Source organism: Vicia villosa, linkage group LG2 (genome assembly GCF_029867415.1).
Source record: "Vicia villosa cultivar HV-30 ecotype Madison, WI linkage group LG2, Vvil1.0, whole genome shotgun sequence".
In the NCBI taxonomy this organism is placed as follows: domain Eukaryota; kingdom Viridiplantae; phylum Streptophyta; class Magnoliopsida; order Fabales; family Fabaceae; genus Vicia; species Vicia villosa.
This window is the reverse complement of record NC_081181.1, coordinates 218060863-218083172: the sequence shown is the minus strand read 5'-3', so window position 1 is coordinate 218083172 and position 22310 is coordinate 218060863. Positions and strand designations below refer to the sequence as shown.

The 22310-nt window shown below is 31.9% G+C and overlaps 2 protein-coding genes across 2 annotated transcripts; one reads left to right on the top strand and one right to left on the bottom strand.

Moving 5' to 3' along the window:
• Nucleotides 1-9371: 9371 nt before the first annotated feature.
• Nucleotides 9372-11340, top strand: LOC131653924 (threonine synthase, chloroplastic-like). The gene has a single exon (XM_058924269.1). The coding sequence runs from the start codon at nucleotides 9496-9498 to the stop codon at nucleotides 11104-11106; it is 1611 nt and encodes a 536-aa protein (XP_058780252.1). The 5' UTR covers nucleotides 9372-9495; the 3' UTR covers nucleotides 11107-11340.
• A 451-nt stretch (nucleotides 11341-11791) lies between these two features.
• On the bottom strand, nucleotides 11792-13539 carry LOC131653925 (uncharacterized). The gene has a single exon (XM_058924270.1). It carries the CDS (start codon nucleotides 13423-13425, stop codon nucleotides 12034-12036), a length of 1392 nt encoding a protein of 463 aa, XP_058780253.1. The 5' UTR covers nucleotides 13426-13539; the 3' UTR covers nucleotides 11792-12033.
• Nucleotides 13540-22310: the final 8771 nt, after the last annotated feature.

Here is a 22310-nt window from a genome sequence, read left to right as displayed (position 1 = left end):
CTATTATTATATATATTTTTAAATAATACATATCATTTAACAATTATATTTTACTATATACTTTTTTAATTTTAATATTTTATACTCCCTCCGCCCTGCCCTGATTTATAAGTAAATATTTTTTTAGGTTCATTTGAGTAATGAATGTATTTGGTTTATATAAAAGACCAAATACATTCATTATTCAATGAACCTAAAAAAAACTTTGCTTATAAATAAGATCGGAGAGAATATAAATTATTATATGCTCTCTATTTTACAATTAATTTTAAATTAAGTTAAATAAATTCATGTAACATACTCAAAATTAAATAACTTCATATAATATTTTCAAAATGATTATAATTGATCATCAAACACAAATACATATGTACTCGTCAAAAGTACAATAAAGAAAGTCTGCTTCTGGGAGTTACTAGATACTTTCTTTGTGTTTTCTTAAAAAAAAATAGTGAATCTCCTCCACAGTTCTTATAGAGGACTCCATGGGTATGAGCTAGAAATCCAAGAGTGGTTTCTTTCCTCCCATGACCAAAAAACATAGAGGTATTGGAAGACTCCTTCTCCCACAACTGTGGGGGAGACTTTTTTCCCATTGAATCGGTCCTCTGCATAGTTATTTACTTTGACACCTTATGAGTTACATGGGTAGGAGAGTGAACCGATTTCTACGGTCCAAGCCCAATTAGGTGGACCGCTTATCCTATTTCAGGTGGCATGATGTCCTATTTCTAGCGGTTTAATGCTCTATACTATGAGCTCGTCCAATATTGACGTAGTTGACTTTGCTTGTGGTTTTTAGAAATATTTCTTCTATGGTCCAATAAAATTATTCCAGTACACAATCTCTTAAGCACGAGGTCTTGAAAATGGGAAAGTTATTTAATTTAGACAAAGGTGATTAATTTTTGCAATTGCTTTCCCTTTTAGGGTTTTGGGCTTTTATATTTATCAATTATCCACGACCTAAGGCAGGGGTGGCCCTGAGCACGGGCTCACAGGGCGGGAGCCCAGGGCCCCGTAATTTTAGGGCACCAAATTTTTTTTTCTTGTCCCTATATATATTAAAAGATAATTTTCAATTACAAAAATACTTGCTAAAAATATTGTTTTTAAAAAAATACTGGTTAACAAAATTATAGGAGCACTACTTAATAAAAGAATGTAATTTCTCATAAATAAAATATAGAGTAAAATAAAATCAATTAATATATCCATAATTTTAACAACTAAAGAGTTTAATTGAGACACTAAAATTAAAACAATGATATAGAAAATATTTTATATTATTGATCCGAAAATTAAGAGTGAAGCACTACTTCAACTAGCTAAACAAGATAATGATCTCTAAAATAAGAGTGAAGTCGAATCTTTAGCAACTCATGAAATTGGAAACTTTGAATTTTTAGTAGTTATGATCATTTGGTTTGAATTATTAGCTGTTGCTAATGAAATTAGCAAACGTTTGCACAAAAAAAGACATGTGTATTGATGTGGGCTATAGAACTAGTAAAATGTTTGATCAAGTATTTGAAAAAATATAGAGAATCTGCATTTGTAAATGCTAAGGCTAGTGCTGAAAAGATTGAGAATGAAATAGAGATTGAATGTGTGTTTATTCAAAAACGTCAAATTAGTAGAAAACAACACTAAGATGAAAATTCATCTCAACCCACACAATTGAATCTTGAGTCTACTGAAGAGTCTTTTCGAAAAACATTATTTCTTATATATTGTAGATCAAACAATTGGCTCACTTGATGGAAGATTTGAGCAATATAGCACATATGAAAATATTTTTGGATTCTTGTTTAGTATTGAAAGGCTTAGATCATTATTTTATAGGAACTTGAAAGCATGTTGTAAACATCTTGAAACTTGTTTAAAATATGCCGATTCTCTTGATCTTGATGGTGAAATTTTGTTTGAAGAATTGAAAGTTATTAGAGAAGTTTTATTAGTTGAATCAAAATCAAGCTATATGATATTGAGTTCTTTAGAGACTTTTAATTGTTTTCCTAATGCACACATAGATTATAGAGTAATATTTACTATTTCTATCAATGTTACATCTGCTGAAAGAAGTTTTTCTAAATTAAAATTATTAAAATCTTATTTGAGGTATACTATGTCACAAGATAGATTAAACAGTCATGCGTTGATTTCAATTGAAAATAATTTTTTGAAAAACCTTGATTATGAACAAATTATTAACGATTTTGCAACAAAATATGCTAAGAGAATGATATTTAAATAATTTTAAAGGTTTGCTCAATTTTTTTATAGGAAAAAAGACGGGATCAAGAAGAAGAAGAAGAAGAATAAGTCTGTTTATAGTGGTTTATGTTTCGATGTAGTATAAACATTGATTCAAAAATTTATATTTCTATTCTTTTTGTACAATGTCAAATGAAAATGTGTTTTTTTATCCAATTATTTCTTTTATCCTTATGTATTTATTGTTAAAATATTATAGGGGCACCACTCTTTTGATTCGCCCAAGGCACCCAAATTCAAAGGACCGACCCTGACCTAAGGAATAAAACACACTTTCTTTTGCCAGTATGTGTACTAGGATAATACAACACACACGGGAGACAATATGACCCTTAGGCAGCGCTAGATCTGCTTTTACAGACCTTGGCAACCTTTGCGCATCCTTATCCTATAATGTGACAACTCGACCCTAATTCCTTACCCCATAATCGTCTCCAATTTAATGTCACACTAAAGTCACAACCTCATCGAGCATCTTCTAGCTTAAACCCTACACGTGAGTTAGTCTTGCTTACTACCGTGACAATGCTCTCCATTTACCTGCACCCTAAAAACAATAAAACAGAAGAAAAACAGATCCTTTAACAGGCTCAATACTAAACATAGAAATTTATTAAAAAACATATAAAAATAATTATCAATACCTCGTATCCAAGTAATTAATCCAACTATTTAGGAGTTAAATAACCCACATAAATGTAATTATCAGTTATATATAAGTTGATAGAGCTGTCAAAATGGGCTAGCCCATAAGGGCCGGTCCGCCAAGCCCGAAAAATCATAGGGCTTGGGCCTTAAAATTATAGCCCATATTTTTCAGGGCCTTTTTAGCTCAGCCCTGAAAAGCCTGCTACCCATTAGGGCTAGCCCATATGGACCATGGGTAGCCCATCAGGCCCGCATAATTATAAATTTTAAAAAATATATTAATATTTATATTATCTTACTCCAAAATAGCATATTGATTTTTCTCACTTCACTAAATTTTATCTCTATTTTATTCAATCTTTCTATTTTAAATATTATACATCAATATAATCAATATTTTTTCATCATATTATATTAGTTTTTCTCTTATAATAAATATTCAAGTATTATTTTATACAATTTAGACATATATTGTAATTAGAAACATATTATAGTATTTATAAGAGATAATATAGTACTTAAAAATGTATTATGTTTAAAATAACATAATTTTTAATTTTATTTATAATAAATATTATGAAATTTTTATTTTAATTTTTTAAAATAAAAAATCCCATTTAGGGTCGGGTAGCCCGAAGCCCATCTAGGGCCGGGCTCGGGTAGTAAATCTCAAGCCCATATTATACAGGGCCTTTTTGGCCCAACCCTGAAAAGCCCAGGGCCCACAAGGGCCGACCTATTTAGGGCCGGGTAGCCCATATTGGCAGCTCTATAAGTTGACATTTTAGAGTGAAATTCTGGTAAGACAGACCCCAGATGTCATATACGATGTTGTGACATCTGGTCTGTCATCAGCTTGGCTGAGGCAGTACATACAGATCCCTCAATTATTTATTACATCTAACATCCAGAGGTCTGGAAGTGTTGGGATCCAATATCAGCTCAGTTAACATTAACAAATCTGCTTAGCAGAGATTCTGTGTTAGCACAGTCATTAAATCACACACTGATGTCATGCACGATTTTATGACATCCAGACTGAACTTACAAATAAACAATGCAGAAACATAAACAACACAACAGAATTGTTCACCCAGTTCGGTTCAATCAACCTACTCTGGGGGCATACCAAGCCAGGGATGAAGTCCACTATTAGCAGTATCAATTCAGAGCTAAACTCCCAGTTTACAACTCCTCACTTAATCACTACCCAATGACCCCTCTACCTAGGTTCTCCCTAGATATGGAATATCTCCATTCCACTCCCAATCATAGCAATGATGTCTAGCAGTCAGCAACTCAGCCACTGCATCGACAGCTTAATCACCAACAACTTAAATATACATAATGGAGTAGTTCCAAGAACACAATCTTCACTCATTGCTTCACAGCTTCTGAGTGAATAAAGTAAACCTCTTACCTACAGGCTTCGAGGCACAAATCAGTGACCATCCCACAACCTGGGTGGTTCACTTCAACAACAAACCCTAATGACTACATTATGACCGTTAGGTTTACAAGGCTACAAAGATTCCTATATATAACCTGATCCTAGTTGGACTTGGGCTTAAGATCGCAGCACTCCATGCTGTTACAAATCAGCAGATTTCTTCTGCTACAAACAAGGCCTTTTGATCATAAGTTACCTAATTTATCTCCTAAATTAGTAACTGCTGAAACTTCAATGCTTAGATTTGATTCTTCAATATTCTGACTTGAATCTTTGACCTTTAAGACTGCGCCACATAGGATTACATAATATCCACATAGAAAACTGAATCTTCCTTCCTCAGTTCTGCAGGCGCGATGTCATGGTTAATGTCATGACATTCCTTGTAACATCTTGTTTTAGTACCTGTTTTTGTTCTTTTAATATTCGCAAGAGTACATTATTTTACATTCAGCTGCTATTATGTTTTAGCCAAGCATGGATGCCAATAAGACAATAATACAGAACAGAGCACACTAACATAGAGAAAAGATAAAATTAATTAATAAAATGTCAACTTAAATTCTCAGTTATATATAACCCACACTAGTACACTAACGGTTTTAATTAATTTTTTATATAAAAAATATTTTCAAAAATAATTAAATTAAATGATCAATTAAAGCCGTTAGATTAATAAAAATCAATGTTTAAGAATATCCTTCATATTATATTATAGGGATAAATATACGATTGCCCCCTGCCAATAGGGCGAGCTTTGATTTTGCCCCCCTGAAGTATTTTTTTTGTGATCTGCCCCCTATAAAATAAAGATTCTGTTTTCAGAAGCCCCTACTTCTTGTTTGCTGACTGGGCGTGGGGAATCTGCATAGGTGGCGTCCAGTTGGACTTTTTGTTTATTTTTTATTAAAATTTTAAATTCCACGTGAAATATATATTATTAAATGTACATTACTAATTAATACTTTTTTTTTTTTAATTCTTGATCATGTTTTTACTAATTAATTATTAAAATAATTTATTGGGCCTAAAACTCAAGCTCACAGCCCATAGCAGCCCATTATTTAAACTTTTAAGAAAGTTGGTTGCAAAGAACTTTATAAACACTTTTCATTCTTATTGATATTTCGATGTGGGACTCTTTTTTACATTCCAGAACCAGAAAACTAAAGAACAACAATTTTCTTCTTCTACATAATATGGCCATGCATTTCCCCTGGTTCATTATAAGTGTAGACTTGTGGCATACAATGATAAATACGCATGCTTCAAGATCTGGGTGTTCGCTGCCACCATAAACTTTACTTCCATATGCATGCTTGGGAAGTAAAGACCAGCTGCTTCCCAATTTTCCATTAACCAATGGAGCTACCAACTCATGTCAATCATTATAACCAACATTCCATAGGTCATCCAACACAAATAAAAATCTTCTACAATTCAACTTCTGCTTTAACTCAAATAAAATATAATCAAGATCCTCGTTCTCGTATCAAAACAACTTCCATATGCATGTGTTGCAGCTCTCACTTCAACAGCAACAACAACTTTCCAACTCACATTCATGCCACTGTATTGTTGTTAAACACATATATCCATGGCATTGTTAACATATTACTTGTTGTTAAACACATAAATTGCAGAGTTTAAAAAGCATATGAGGTGATAACATTTGTTAATATTGAAAATTGAAAAGGAACCGAAAGTTCGTATTCTCCGCGCGCCCACTTTCGTCTTTGCCTTATCTCGTCAGATCATCACTGTCTCTGGTATTTCTTTTTGCAGAAAGTCTGTTCATCTTTTTGTTTATTTTCAAATTTTTCTGTGTGTGTGTTGAAACCTAGATCTGCCTGTGTTGATCGTTTTGGTTGTGCGTCAGTCTTTCTGCAACCCTCTATGTTCTATGTTCTGCATTCAAATTAAAGATGTTTGAATTTTGTGTATTGTCCATGCCATTGATTTGAAGAAATGTTTATTTTTTCCTTGTTCTACTAACACTGCCTTGTGGGTAAAAACCGAAAGCAAAATGGCCAGAACTGGATGACCATGAACTATTTTTGCCTTTAGGAGAGAGTGAAGACCCCAACGGTATGATACTGCTGGAGTCATGTTTTTCAGTTTTGGGTTTTGGTTTGGAGTCCCACATCGATTATACACAATAACACTCTTTATATACCAAACACAAATATAATAATATGAATTGAAAGTGGGTTGAGACTGAATGGGCCATATGGATATTAACTAACTTAAAGTGGATTTATGTAATATTTTGGTTAATTTAAAATAATAATTCACACAAAATAAATTTATAATAAAAAATAATTTAAATTAACGTGGAATCTAAAAATTCAATAAAAAATAAATGAACACAAAATAAATTTATAATAAAAAATAATTTAAATTAACGTGGAATCTAAAAATTCAATAAAAAATAAATGAAAAATCCAACTGGACGCCACGTATGCTGATTCCACATGCCCAGTCAGACAAACAAGGAATAGGGGTCTCTGAAAACAGAATCTTCCTTTTCTAAGGGGCGAATCACAAAAAAAATACTTCAGGGGAGCAAAACCAAAACTCGCCCTAATGGCAGGGGAAATCATATATTTAACCCTATATATATATATATATATATATATATATATATATATATATATATATATATATATATATATATATATATATATATATATATATATATATATATATATATATATATATATATAGGGAGCGTATCCGGTGAGAACTGATATCTTATATGAGAAATGAGAACTATTAATATCAATCGTCAGATTTAATTAACGCTTCAGATTGTAATAAATAAAATAAGTTGGAATGTACATGATTAATTCTAAATAAGTATAACACTCATTTAATATTAAATATTGTTGATTATCTTAAACGAAAATAAAAAATATTTTATTTTTCCTTTTTAAGTCCCTTATTTTAAGATATTTTTCAAGAAATTTTTCTACAAGAGCTACCCTATAATTGCGACCAATTTTTTTATACGTCCCTTATTCTATTAGTGTCCCAAAAAATAAATTTATAATCTTAACAATTATTTTTCTAATACATAATAACATTGACATTTTAATTAATATATTATTACTTTTTAGTATAACGATAATACATTTTTAAATATTAATTATAAATAAATTTTTTATAACTAATATAATTATTTTAAAATACCTACTAAAAAATATACCAAAAAAAACCATGTTATTTTTAATTTTAAATGTTTTTTTTTATGATTTAATATAATTATATGTTGTTGTATCCAAACAAATAATTCATATTTTTTTCTTTTTAATATAAAAGCATATTTACAATATTGAATTTTTAATATAAAATCATAGTTATATTATATTATATCATTATACAATTTTCTAATAATTTTTTACTAATTTAAATAGTTATATATATTATACCGTTGTTTTCAAAGAATAGAAACTAATATAAATATTTATTTATAAATATCATTATATAATTTTATAAAAAGAAGAAAAAATATATATTAATTATTTTTTGGATACGACAAATAGAGTTGTATTAATTATAAAAAAAATTATTTTTATTTTAATATTAATAATAATAGGTTTTTTTAAAGATATTTGTATATGCTTTTTATATGTATTTTATAAATTATTTTTTTTTATAAAAGTATTTATTTATAATTAATATTTAAACATATGTAATGTTTATATTAAAAAATAAAACTAATATATTAATCAAAACTATCTATATTAAATTACTACTATTATATAAATTTCTATTATTGTGATTATTATATTTAATGAAAAATACAATTTATAGATAGAAGAGGGCGGAAATGAGGTAAGACTTATAGGGTTTGTTATATTAAATTTTTATTATTGTGATTATATTTAAAATTTGATTGCCATTATAATTATTGAAAAATTGATTGCAATTATAAGGTAGGTTTTATAGAAATAATTCTTGAAAAAAAATCTTAAAATAAGGTACCTAAAAAGAAAGAATAAAATACTTTCATTTTGATTTAAGATAATCAACAATATCAAACCTATTAAAAAATAATATCTAATAAATAAGTGTTATACTTATTTGGAAATAATCATGTACATTCCAACTTATTTTATTTATTACAATCTCAAGCGTTAATTAAATCTAACGATTGATATTAATAGTTCTTATTTCTCATATAAGATATCAGTTCTCACCGGATATGCTCCCTATATATATATATCGTATCAAATGAGAACTTTTGTTATTATGAGAATTGAGAACTTTTAATAATAACTTTAGAGAGAGAACACATCATATGAGAATGATTTTTTTATATGATAATAAAAAAATGAATCTAAACCATTAAATTCTAAATTAAATGATCGAGATTAATAAGAAATTGGTTAAAAAATAATTAACGTATTTAATTTATATAAAGAACTTGATTATTTAACAAATATAAAAAATACGTATGATTTTTTTTTAAGTAAACGCTTCAATATCGTTAAATTTAATTGAATATTATTTAATAAAATATTGATATTTAATGTCATGTCATATTTAACATAATTTTATTTTTAAAAAATTTAAATTTATGTTTTTTTTTTTATTTTAGAGGAGGATTTACATGCTATCCCCTAAATTAAATCTAACACATTCTTTTAATTTTTCTTAATTCTCAATTTGTTCATGAATAAATTTGGAGTGGTAAAAATGAAAATTTAGCCTATTAAATTTTTGTTATATATTTTTTTGTATAATACTAAAAATTTTGAAATTTATCAAAATTTTTGATATATTTTAAAAAGTGCTGAATTTACCAGAAATTTTAAATTTTCTGATAATTTTTTTTATAAAAGTCAGTTTAATTGAAAAAAAATTAAAAAGAAATTCTAGTCTTGAAAACAAATAAAACAAGACAGTCTAGTCTCTATCTATCTCAACTATTATTAGTTTTTATATATAAAAAGAAGAAAAGTAGGATCTTATCTTTGTCAATTAAAGCTTGGCGTTGTTACTTGCAACTTTTTCACACAGTGTAGTCTACTAGTGTGCAAGTTGCACCTATTAAAGCTTCATTCGTATTCATTTCAAAGCATAGAGCCACTCAAAACAACACTCACATTTCCACTATGGCTTCTTCAACAACAACACTGTTCCAATCTTCACCCTTCTCTCTCAACCCCAAACCCAAACCCTATTCTCTCCCCAAATCAAAACCCTCCAATTTCTCCCTCAAATCCCAATCCCAATCTCAACCCCAACCCCTCACTCACAACAACAACACTCCCCCCGCCACCCCCACTCCACCGCCCTCTTCCTCCAAACACCGCCGCCCCGCCGACGAAAACATCCGCGACGAAGCACGTCGCATAAACGTCTCCCAACACCTCTTCTCCGCCAAATACGTCCCGTTCAACGCCGATCCCTCTTCCACTGAATCCTACTCCCTCGACGAGATCGTTTACCGATCCCAATCCGGCGGCCTCCTCGACGTCCAGCACGATCTCGACGCGCTCAAGAAATTCGATGGCGCGTACTGGCGTAACCTCTTCGATTCACGTGTCGGTAAAACTACATGGCCTTATGGTTCTGGTGTATGGAGCAAGAAGGAATGGGTTCTTCCTGAGATCGATGATGATGACATCGTTAGCGCTTTTGAAGGTAACTCGAATCTTTTCTGGGCTGAGCGTTTCGGCAAACAGTTTCTAGGCATGAATGATTTGTGGGTTAAGAATTGCGGGACTAGTCATACTGGTAGTTTCAAGGATTTGGGTATGACTGTGCTTGTTAGCCAGGTTAACCGTCTCAGGAAAATGAACCGTCCTGTTGTGGGGGTTGGTTGTGCTTCGACCGGTGATACTTCGGCTGCTTTGTCGGCTTATTGTGCGTCTGCTGGGATTCCGTCCATTGTTTTCCTGCCTGCTAATAGAATCTCGATTGCGCAATTGGTTCAGCCGATTGCGAATGGGGCTTTTGTTCTTAGTATTGATACTGATTTTGATGGGTGTATGCAGTTGATTCGGGAAGTGACTGCTGAGTTGCCGATTTATTTGGCGAATTCTCTGAACAGTTTGAGGCTCGAAGGACAGAAAACTGCTGCGATTGAGATTTTGCAGCAGTTTGATTGGCAGGTGCCTGATTGGGTTATTGTACCTGGTGGAAACCTTGGCAATATTTATGCTTTTTATAAAGGGTTTCATATGTGTAGAGAGTTGGGTCTTGTGGATAGGATCCCGAGACTTGTTTGTGCTCAAGCTGCGAATGCGAATCCGTTGTATTTGTATTTTAAGTCGGGTTGGAAAGAGTTTAAGCCGGTTAGGGCACAGACGACTTTTGCGTCTGCTATTCAGATTGGTGATCCTGTTAGTATTGATAGAGCTGTTCATGCTTTGAAGAACTGTAATGGTATTGTTGAGGAAGCTACCGAGGAAGAGTTGATGGATGCTATGGCTCAGGCCGATTCGACTGGGATGTTTACTTGTCCTCACACTGGTGTTGCTTTGACTGCTTTGTTTAAACTCAGGAATAGTGGTGTTATCAAGCCTACTGATAGGACTGTTGTGGTGAGTACTGCACATGGGTTGAAGTTTACTCAGTCCAAAATTGATTACCATTCGAAGAATATCAAGGACTTGGCTTGCCAATTTGCCAATCCTCCAATGCAGGTCAAGGCTGATTTTGGATCTGTTATGGATGTTTTGTCCAAGTATTTACAGAGCAAGGCACCCAAGTATCATTAGGTTAGCACTGCTGGTTTTTGCTCCTGTGTTCTTGCAGCTTGTTTACTTTTTTTAGGCATTGTGTTGTCTTTTGTATTAGCTTTTTGGTTTTTCTGGGGATTTACTTGCATTCCGAATGCATGCTGGTTTTGTTGTAGATTTATCTTTGTTGTAGATTTAATTGGATAAGATGAGGAATACTCATCATTGGCTTTGTTACTGCATAATTTTATAGATCAATGCCCTTTAAATAAATTTTTTTGCTTCTTATCCTAGTGGCTAAATTTCGATGACTCTTAGATTAATTAGTCTCAATTATTTAGCGATGCTTATCACAACCCAATCAAATCCTTGCAATTATGATACACAAAGGGTAAGGGACCCATGGCTGGACCATTGAATTGTTGAGTTGACATCACTGTTTATATGGTGAGGGAAAGGTGGAGATTTTTTTTGGGTATAAGCTATTCAAGGTCACAAGTTGGAATTCCATGAGTAAGTTGAATGTGTCTAATTTACAACATAACCTTAACCGACAATATACTCAAATTTGTTACAACAAAATAAATTATACAAAGTACCGTTGAGGATTCTATACTTTTACCCCAAAGGTAAATTTGGATTGAATTTTACTTAACTTCCATTGTACTATTACATTACATTGGTTTTACTTGAGACTTACTATGATTTATAGGTGCTTATTTTTGAGTAAACGATTACATTCTAAAATAATATTCATATGTTTTTAGAATTGTAATGATGAAACAAAATAAGTATTGTGTATAAGTTAATAACATACTAATAAGCATAATCAACATTCAAAATTGAACAATCACAATATTTACATACTAAAAAGAAAATCAAGAGTTGTATATATGCTGGCAAGAATTTGAACAAAACAATTCACTTAAAAAACAAAACAATTAAAAAGGACTTAGCACAATGTTTTTAATTTCTTCTTTTGTTATTGCTTTTGGTGATGGTGGGGTTATTATAGAGATTAGAGTCCCCTATCCCTTGACTCTTCATGAAATTCATTTTCTCCTCCCTTAAACCAGCCCTGAAGCTTTCAATAAAACTACCAGCTTTGTTATCAACATCTGGGTTGGTATTGGGATACACCAATAGATCAATTCCAGGTTCTGCTAACTCCAATACTTCATCATCATCTATATCTGCCAAACCACTACTTGTACTACTAATACTATCTATTCTAACAAAGTCGCCCTGTACCTTAAACTTCCACGCCGGCATCTTGAATGGTGGTGGTGGAGGAGGTGGTGGAGGTATTGAGGTCAAAGGCGACTCATTGCCGATAGTCACAGAAAAATCCTCATCTTTTATTTTTGACACAATCGTGGATGAAACATGATGTTGTGGCGGTGAAACAGACTTATGTTTCTTCTGTTTGTTTTTCTTGGAATAGAAGAAATCATCAAAAGATGAAGAAGAATGCATAGTAGTAGGAGGTTCAGAATTCACAAGGCTTTGAAAATTTTCAACGCTTTTATGCTTATGCTGCTTCTTCTTTTTCTTTCCTTTCAAAGATTGATACGTTTTCTCTTCCTTTGTTGCACTTTCCTTTTTATTCTTTCTTTCTGCCACATTGATATTTTTCATTTTCTCAATCGTATCAGATTGATGTGTTTCTAATTCTTGCTTCTTCTTGTTCTTACCTTTCAAAGATGTGTTCACTTGTGTTTCTAATGTTTGCTTCTTCTTGTTCTTTCCTTTCAAAGATGTATTCAATTCAACACTCTTGATGCCTGTTTCTTCTTTTTCTTCTTTCAAGTTTAAGTCCAATCCACGGTTATAACCATTAACCCGAGTATCATCGCTAAATCGCCATCGTTCATCTCCAGTGACCCACCAAGATTCTTGCCTGAGATCCGGGTAGGAATTGAAACTCCTCAACCTGTTATATGGAGTTCTATCTTCTGAGTACTCATACCAAGGAGGTGGTTGTGTTTCTGTTTCTGAGTTTGGTTTCTCGTACTCTTGTCGTGTGTTTGTGTTTGAAAAGGTTTGATTTTCATAGGAACGCGGACTTTCGCTGTTGTTATTATTTTTGCTAAGGAAGCCACAAAAGATGGCAAAGAGAACAAGCAAAAGGTTGAGAGAATCCCAACTCTTTTTCACAGAATTTGGTTTGAAAATGTGGGAAATGAAAGAATGCAATGTAGGAACTATGACTAAGATGAATGCAAGTGTAATTACTAGAAGGATTATAACAACCGTGCCGGAGCTGACGAATATAGAGTATGAGCGGCGGAGACGGCGGCGGTTGGTGCTGCTGTTTTGCAGCCAGAAGGGTGAAGAAATGTCTTCCTCTTCCTCCATCTGGCTTTTGGTTTGAAACTTGAAGCTTGGCGTAGAAGAAATATGATCTTCAATTTTCTAACAATGGCTTATAATTTTTGGAGTGGTTACTTTGTTTTGTTCTATTTTTTGTGTTCTCTGGTTCCTTATATAATGTGGAATGTGAATAGCAATCATGGCATAATAATTTAATATAATATTTTTCCATTTTTTAAAAATAATTTATATCTATTTAGACATGCATGTATTCTATTTTATTTGAAATGAATTAATGAGAATAATATGAAAATATGTATAAGTTGAAAATTGTTGGCAATTTGATGGTTTTGGCTGTTTCATGGCAATGACAGGCAAATAGAAAATTGTGGTAAACTATACCCATGTGCCTTTCAAAATTGTCAAAATTGAACCTTGTAATAAGCTTGACTTGTTCCCCAATTTAATTTAAAACTTGTAAATTATTACAAAATACTAATCAATCATTCAACTAATTTATTTCATACAATATCAAAAAAATTCTTCATTTTGTATTTTTATAATTTTTTTCAAAAATGGTTTCAATTTTCTCTCTCTTTATTCTCCTATAATTTCTCAATTTGTATTGTTTTTAATTATAGGTCTTACTTGTGAACATGACTTACATAAAAATAGTAGTATTAAAAAAAGTAGTTAGTAATTAATCAATTATAATTAGCATCTATAATATAAAGTACTATAGTCTAAATAAAGTAGGGTGATGTGACCATGCTTCTCGCGTGAGAAAATCAAATATAACTTAAAATTAGAGTTAAAACAAATCTTGAGTGACGTAATTACATAAACTTGGAAAGAAAAATGACAAAAAAGGATAATATAATAGAACGGAATTTCTGTGAAAAACAATATAAGTAAGAAATGTATTTTTTTTTTTTTTGGACAAAAGTAAGAAATGTATTAAAACATGAGATTGCTTGTTGAAGGGAAACGCGTTGATGCAATGTTTGTTTCATGTCATTATCGACAGCTTATTGAGTCTTGTTTTCTACTCTTTATGCTAAACAAAACAAGCTAGGGTTTAAATTAAATAAAATTAATTGAATTCTGTTTAATTAATCTTTTGCCCCAAGCAATCCCTTTGTGTTTTTTTTTGTTAAGATGGATGGATTATTAATTAATAATTGAGTTTGGCTTATGGTTTAATTAATCTTTTGGCGGCTGTATGTAAGAAATACTCTGAAGTTTCGTATATGAAAATGACTATTATGTACTTTTCTAATTTTTAAAAAGGAGGTATAATGAAAGTTTTATATAATTTTTTATATAATGAAAAGGAGGTATAATTTTTATTTTTGAAGTAGTTTAGTGGCTAGTAAAAGGGGATTTAGTTCACATGCTAGAGTGTTTGTTTTGTATGTGAGAGGTATGGGGTTCGATACTTTGTATTTTTAATTGTGTATAATTTTAATCCTGCTTATGTTAGTTTTGTTATGTATAGTTAGCCGGTTTCAAGTTCAGATAAAATGAGAGAGTTGCGTTAGGCAGTCGATAGTCAATGTAAAATTTTGTCAAATATCAATGACATGGATCAGCTGCATCGTTATTTGAATGTAATGAAAAATAAGCAAGGGTTTCTGCACTTTTGTGAACGGGTGTGAGTAAAGAAGTTAGTTCATGCAAGTAGAATTCACTTTGGATCATTAAGTATAGACACACTTATTAGAAAATGTATGAAAATAGTGGACACTATGATTAGAAGGAAGATCAACTTCGTGCGCCTACAAGAAACTAAGTGGACAGGCGAAAAGGAGAGAGAATTAGACAACTCAAAATTTAAGTTTTGATAAAGTGGAAAAGTTAGATCGAGAAATGAGGTGAGGATTATGTGACAAGGAGTGGAAGATGGATATTGTGAATGTTAAAAGAGTAGGATATCGAATCATAGCCTTGAAATTTATAGTGGATCGAGACACCTTTAATGTTATTAGTGCTTACACATCTCAGGTTGTTTTGGAAGAACACCTTAAGATAAACTTTTGGGAGGAACTAGGAGGATTACTTCAAGATATATTCCAAGAAGATAAGCTCTTTCTAGGAGGAGATCTAAATGGAGGGCGTGCACGAGGGGGGAGGGGGTATGACCTCGGGGAGGTAAATGCAGAGGGTAAATCCATCTTGGAGTTTTGCCCGCCTTTGATCTTACTATAGCTAATACCTGGTTTAGAAAAAGAGATGAGCATCTTTTTTTAAAGTCTGATAAGAAGGTTTGTTTGGACGTTCTCAAATAGATTTTTTTTCTTATTTGGAAATCTGATAGGAAGGTTTGTTTGGACTATAAAGTTATTTCGGAAAAATTTTTGACTATCCAACTAATATTCTTGGTTATGGATGTAAAAATCAAGAAGAGAGCTAAGAAAAGAAGTCACATGAGAGCGTCATAGATCAAGTGATGGCATTTGAAGGCTGAAAAATAAAGAAGTTTCCAACATAAGATCTTGGAGGGAGGATTTGAACAACCTCAAGGAAGTGGAAATGATATGTGGAACAAGATGGACCAAGAGATTAAAAAAAGTAGCTATAGAGATGCTGGGAGAATCAAAAGGTTTTGGACCTAGGGGTAATGAATCATGGTGATGGAATAAAAGTGTTTAGAGTAAAGTTAGAGTTAAGAAGGATTGTTTTAAAGAATGGTCTAGGTATTAAAATGCCAAAACTTAGGAAAATATAAGAAAGTTAAGAGCGAGACCAATAAGGCGGCGAGTGAAGCAAGAACCCAAGCGTTTGAAGAATTATATCAATCTTTAAAAATTAAGGTTGTAGAAAAATCTATATGTAGGTTTCTAAAGAAAGAGAAAGAAAGACATGAGATTTGGATCAAGTGGAGTTTGTTAAAGATGAAGATGACAAAGTTTTGGTTTAGGAAAAAAATATAAAGGATAGGTGGAAGACATATTTCTACAATTTATTTGATGAATGATATGATATTTCACCAGACTCTAGCACACTCGACATTAGAGAAGAGGAGTGAAACTGTAATTACTACCATGGAATTCAGAAGTAAGAGGTAAATGAAGCGTTGAAAAGGATGAGTAACAGTAAGACAATTGACCCAAACAACATACCTATTAAAATGTGGAAAGTTATTAGATATAGAGGTATTGAGTGGCTCACTAAACCCTTTAACAAGATTATGAGGTCAAAAAAAATGCTGGATGAATGGAGGAGAAATACTTTAGTCCCAATATATAAGAATAAAGGGGATAACAAAATTGTGCAAATTATTGGAGGATTAAACTTATGAGTCATACCATGAAGTTATGGGAAAAAGTGATTGAACAAAGACTAAGAAAAGATCCTGAAGTCACTGAGGGTCATTTTGATTTTATGTCTGGGAGGTCGACCATGAAAGCGATCTATATATTAAGACGGTTAATGGAAAAATATCAGATGGACCAACAAGACTTGCACCTAATTTTTATTGACTTAGAGAAAGCGTATGGTAGCGTGCCTAGAAAGACTTTGTGAAAAGCCTTAGAGAAGAAAATGATTAAAATTGTATATATTCGAGCTATTCAAGATATGTATGAAAGAATATCAATTAGTTTACAAACACAAGATGCAGAGTCAGACAATTTCTCCATTACAATAGGTTTATACCAAGGTTCAACCATAAGTTCCTACCTTTTTACTTTAATTTTCGATGTACTTACGAAGAAAATCCAAGAGCTAGCACAGAGATGCATGTTTTTTTTACAGATGAAACAGTTCTTCTTGGAGAGTTGAATGAGGACTTAAATGAGAGGTTGGAGACAAGCTTTAGAAACGCATGGCTTTTGCCCAAAAGTAAGATGAAATATATGTAATGTTAGTTCAGTAAAATGAGAAGCGTTTCTAACCAGAGGTGAAAGTTTGAGACCATATCTTCCCACAAGTCACATAGTTTAAATATTTTGAGCTCGTAATACAAAATGAAGGAGAAATAGAAGAAAATGTAAACCATCTAATTCAACCTGGGTGGTTGAAATGGAGGAAGGCTTCATAGATTTTATGTGATAGAAAGGTACCGTTCAAGTTGAAGAATTTTTTTATTGAACTGCAATAAGAATGTGGGCACTTAAGAATCAACACGAGAATAAGACAAGTGTAATAGAGATAATGATGTTGCGTTGGATGTGTTGTAAAACTAGACACAATAAAATTAGAAATGATAATATTAAAGGGAGTGTTGGTGTATCACCTATAATAGAAAAGATGGTGGAAATAATTTGTAGTAGTTTGGACATGTGGAAAGAAGTCCTTTAATTTTTATGGTAAGTAAAGTAGATCAGATGGAGAAGAGTCAGATAGTTAGCAGAAGAAGACCTAAAAAAACTATAAGAAAAAATTATTAAAAAAGATCTCGAGATTAACAATTTAGATAAAAACACGATCCTCGATAAAATATTATGATAAAAGTTGATCTATGTAGCTGACTCATGAAAAAAACTTTATTGTTGGTGTTGTTGAAAGTAATTTAGTGATTGAAATTTCACTTTTAAAAAAAAAAAATTAGATGTCACATTATCTACCCAAGACAAAAAGTTGCTTAGAGTTACACTTAGTGTAAAATGTTTTAGAAACAACCAAAAAATATATTATTTAATAATTAATTAAAGGGTTTAATATACTTCACCCCCCTGCCAATATAGCGAGTTTCGGTTTGGCCCCCTTGAATGTTTTTTTTTAGCAAACGCCCCTTATAAAACCCAAAAACTGGATTTACCAAACCCTTTTACCACATTTGTTGACTGGACTTTGACTTGCTGGATGATGTGGCAAAATGGTGTATAAATAATTAATTGAATTATATTTAACTACTAATACAAAATAGTTTCCACCACCTTCACCATAACCAACACCACCACCACCACCACCTTCACCATAACCAAGAGTTGCTGTTCAAACCCAAGAGCTGCTATTCCACGAGGAACAATAGTTACAATAACAAAGAGCACTATTTAATCAAAAGTTATTAATATCACTATGATAGCAGCTGCATCGGAATCAAAGAACCTGGCTTCCACTACTTGTATTGCAGCTGTTATCACAAGTATGAATAAGAATATAAAGTTGTTTCTGTTAACAGGCCGGTTTATTGCAATCATTAATAGAGACATCTGCATGGTTATAACACCAAGAGAATTTCATCATGGAGCAATAAAACACCAAGAGAATTAATGAGTGCTCCATGAATCTTCTGTACGTCTAAAGATTCTTCTTCCACCACAATCAAAGGTTCGGTTATGCTCTTTTTCTTACATTCTTCGATCACAATAACTTGATTTTCTATGCCTTTTTCTCTGCCAAAATAACATGTATATATGTAAGTTAATGTTCATACAAACATTTATCTTAAGAAACAAATTGTGATAAGTTTATAGTGCGACGTGACAATCACAATCGATGTCGCTAACGGGACTGCAACCGATGTCGCTACAGAAGGAGTGCATGAAGCAGCAAAGAGAGAGACGGAGAAACAGCTGTACCATGTTATGGACTAGTGTATCATGGGCGGGATACCGAGTGATCGTATATCGAACATGGTTTTCCATGGTCGACGAGTTCCTAAGCTGGCTTTGATTCTTTGTTTGCCGCGTGTTATGTATTTGAGTTTTGGTGGTGTTGGGGAGGTTGGGATTGTACCGTAGGTTGTTGTCATGGTGGTGTAAGCAAAACAACTAATGAAGGAATTGTAATGAACAATGAAATGGTTACTACTTATTAATATTAGAGTATAATAATTATAGGAACAATTGGGTCCTATGGTTTTGTGAGTTTGTTTATGTTTTATATATTTTAGTTTTGTGATGAGTGAATTATTATGAATTATTTAGGATTCTGTGCTCTCATAGCAAATGCATATTTTATGAAGGGAATGGCTTGGTAAAAAGAATGAATTTAGATCCTAATTGTTGCACAAATGAATATAATCTATCTAGTGGAATCTTAATAGTTGCTACTGTGTATTTCTATTGAAGGCTACCTGTAAAGACTCTTCAATTAGAGCAGACGATTGTGATGGATGAAGCTGAGAAACCATCAGTGCCGAATGCAATTAGTCTTTAGCCCACTTGAGGTCAGCATTTTACATTCTGTATCACACTTGAGTCCATGAAAGCAACAAAATGAACTGATTCGTTTTATCTTTAAAATTCATCATCCTAACATATTTTCATTCACTCATTTTTCCTTCTGCAACTAATGATGCCTATAAATGCAGCATGACACAATCAAATTCATAAAACTCTTAATCCACTGGCTTCACTGTGTAAGAATATATTAGGATTTCCTCTAATGATTCAGTTTACACCTAGTGAGTAAACATCACGTTCCTGGAAGTAGTGCGTTCAGCCGATGGTCTTCGCGGCGGAGCTTCCGATGGGCAAAATCTTCGTAGCTTCCTCGGTTAATCGTTTCAGATTTGGAATGCACTATGTTTCTGGTATGGGAAGAAGTGGAAGTGAAGATACAGTCAGCAAAGTCAAAGTCCAGTCAGCAAATGTGGTAAAAGGGTTTGGTAAATCCAATTTTTGGGTTTTATAAGGGGCGTTTGCTAAAAAAAAACATTCAAGGGGGCTAAACCGAAACTCGCTATATTGGCAGGGGGTGAAGTATATTAAACCCTTAATTAAATATGATAAAGTTAAATAATACAATGTGATTGGTGAAATATACACTATTCAACTTTTTGAGATGAGTAGAGAAGTTGTCCCCTAATTTTATTATATACAAATTTAGGTGATAATAATAAATGATATGATAATGTGTAGTAGTCTCATTGTGATAGTGGCTGATGCATGAACATGATGGTTCAACAATCGATCGATGATGCTCTCACGACCTTCACATTTCTTAATCTGGTGGGGCTCTCTCTTTTAAAAATGTATAATATTGAAATTTGAGAAATGTTTATTGAAAAAAATATTGAAGAAAACCAACAATTAAATGCATGTGTGTAGGGTTTCACACCTGTTACTCAAAATTGATTTCATATGCATTGTTCAAGTACACCAAAAAATATTTATATTACTTAATGATTAAGACTAAAATTAATTTAAATATAACATCCACATACATCAAATCAACTAAACACTAAAATTAATTTAAATATAACATCCACACACATCAAATCAACTAAACACTTTATCTAAATAAATAAAACTGTGATGGGTTTTCAATTCAAAGCTTGGACCTTTTAAGAGATACTTTTATAAAGTGGATTAATATTGAAAAGTTGATACTAACTTAAATTAAAGTTAGAATTTATGTGAGTGTTTGAAATTACTAACATAATAATTAATTAATAATAATCATAGGACACATGAGTTTGATTAAAGTTTCAGACTACATTCATACACTATAATTTTATCACATTCACTCAAATCAATATTTAAATGTTATTATAAAAATAACTTTTATAATTCAATAGATTGTTTAACTTATTTTACATATTTTTGGTTTATTTACTTAAATTTTTCCTGTAAAAAACTTATTTTACATCATAATTTTTTCAAATTCAGCTATGAACTTGAAAATATAAGAGTTAATACCTTTTTTATCCCTTTATTATTTGGACCATTTTCGAAAAATCTTATGCAAAAAAGAGTTTGGATTTCCTCAATCTTTTGAAAATTCTCTCAATTTACTCCTTAATCAGACCAACTTTTTAGAAATGCTAACGTGGCACTGAATTTTTTTATTTATCCATTTAATTTGTACCACAAAATCTCAAGAATAAGCCTAGGCTCCCTAATGTAGTCACGCGTGAGTCGTAACTTGAAACCCCTCTAACACGTACCAGTATAAGTGATCAATTTTTTTCAACTTAGAATCATCGGAAAACTCAAACGTCAACTACACATTTACATCAATAAGTATGTATTATTAATTATATAAAGTAATATCGAATCAAAGAAAACTAAAATTAATACTTTAATGTCTGTCCATAAGCTCTCTTTCACCTACTCTGACACATCTTTCCAATTGTTTATTAATATAATGGCTTTGCTACGTTTAAAGAATGCAATATAACTCTTAAAAAGCGAAGAATGAGGACCATCAAGTATTGTCTACACGACACTAAAATCGATCAGAAATTTGTCACTCGATTTTTGGACTTTTGTTAATTTAATCATCATTGTGGCACCTCTTTATTTTTCTTCTTTCTGTTTTTCGTCTATAGATTGAGAATCATTTGTAGGAGTTGTACGAGTTTCATTTTTATAAGTAGTTTCGCCGCTACTAGATGAAGAAGAGGCCATCTATCAAGACACAAAGCATTCAACATCAAGACATAAGCATAACCACATCGACATAAACAACATAAACAACAACACCAACAACTACATAAACAACAACACCAACATGTATTTATGATCACGTATCATCATAGAACAACATAGAAAGCCTACTCATAAAGTCTATGTATATTGTCGTAAAGTAAAACACACAAGCATGTATACTATTTCAATATCAACAACATAAACATAAACATCAGCACAATGACAATTGCAGTTTACTGTAGATACATGAGAAAAAATATTTATGTACCATAAACGTGATGAATAAGTAAAAAAGCTAAATAAAGTTGTTAGATTCTTCGTCTTCCTCCTCAACAGTACGTAAGCCAAGAACGAAGAAGATGACGTTGGTTGAATAGGGTTATGTTTCGTTAATGAACGATGGATGCAGTTGGTTGAACTATGAAGATGAAGATAATGTTTGTGGAAAAGGGTTAGATTTTGTTAATGAACGATGAATATGCTATTGAGGGAAAATGGTTCTCAGCGCTGAATGTTAGGGTTGAAAATGAATTCGAAAATGGAAATGAAAAAATGGCTACTGAAGAGACATGCAAGTTATGTTTTATTTAAGTGAATAAATCATATCAC

Excerpts from the sequence above, each read along its gene's own strand:
- LOC131653924 (XM_058924269.1), top strand. The coding sequence starts at position 9,496 with ATGGCTTCTTCAACAACAACACTGTTCCAATCTTCACCCTTCTCTCTC.
- LOC131653925 (XM_058924270.1), bottom strand. The coding sequence starts at position 13,425 with ATGGAGGAAGAGGAAGACATTTCTTCACCCTTCTGGCTGCAAAACAGC.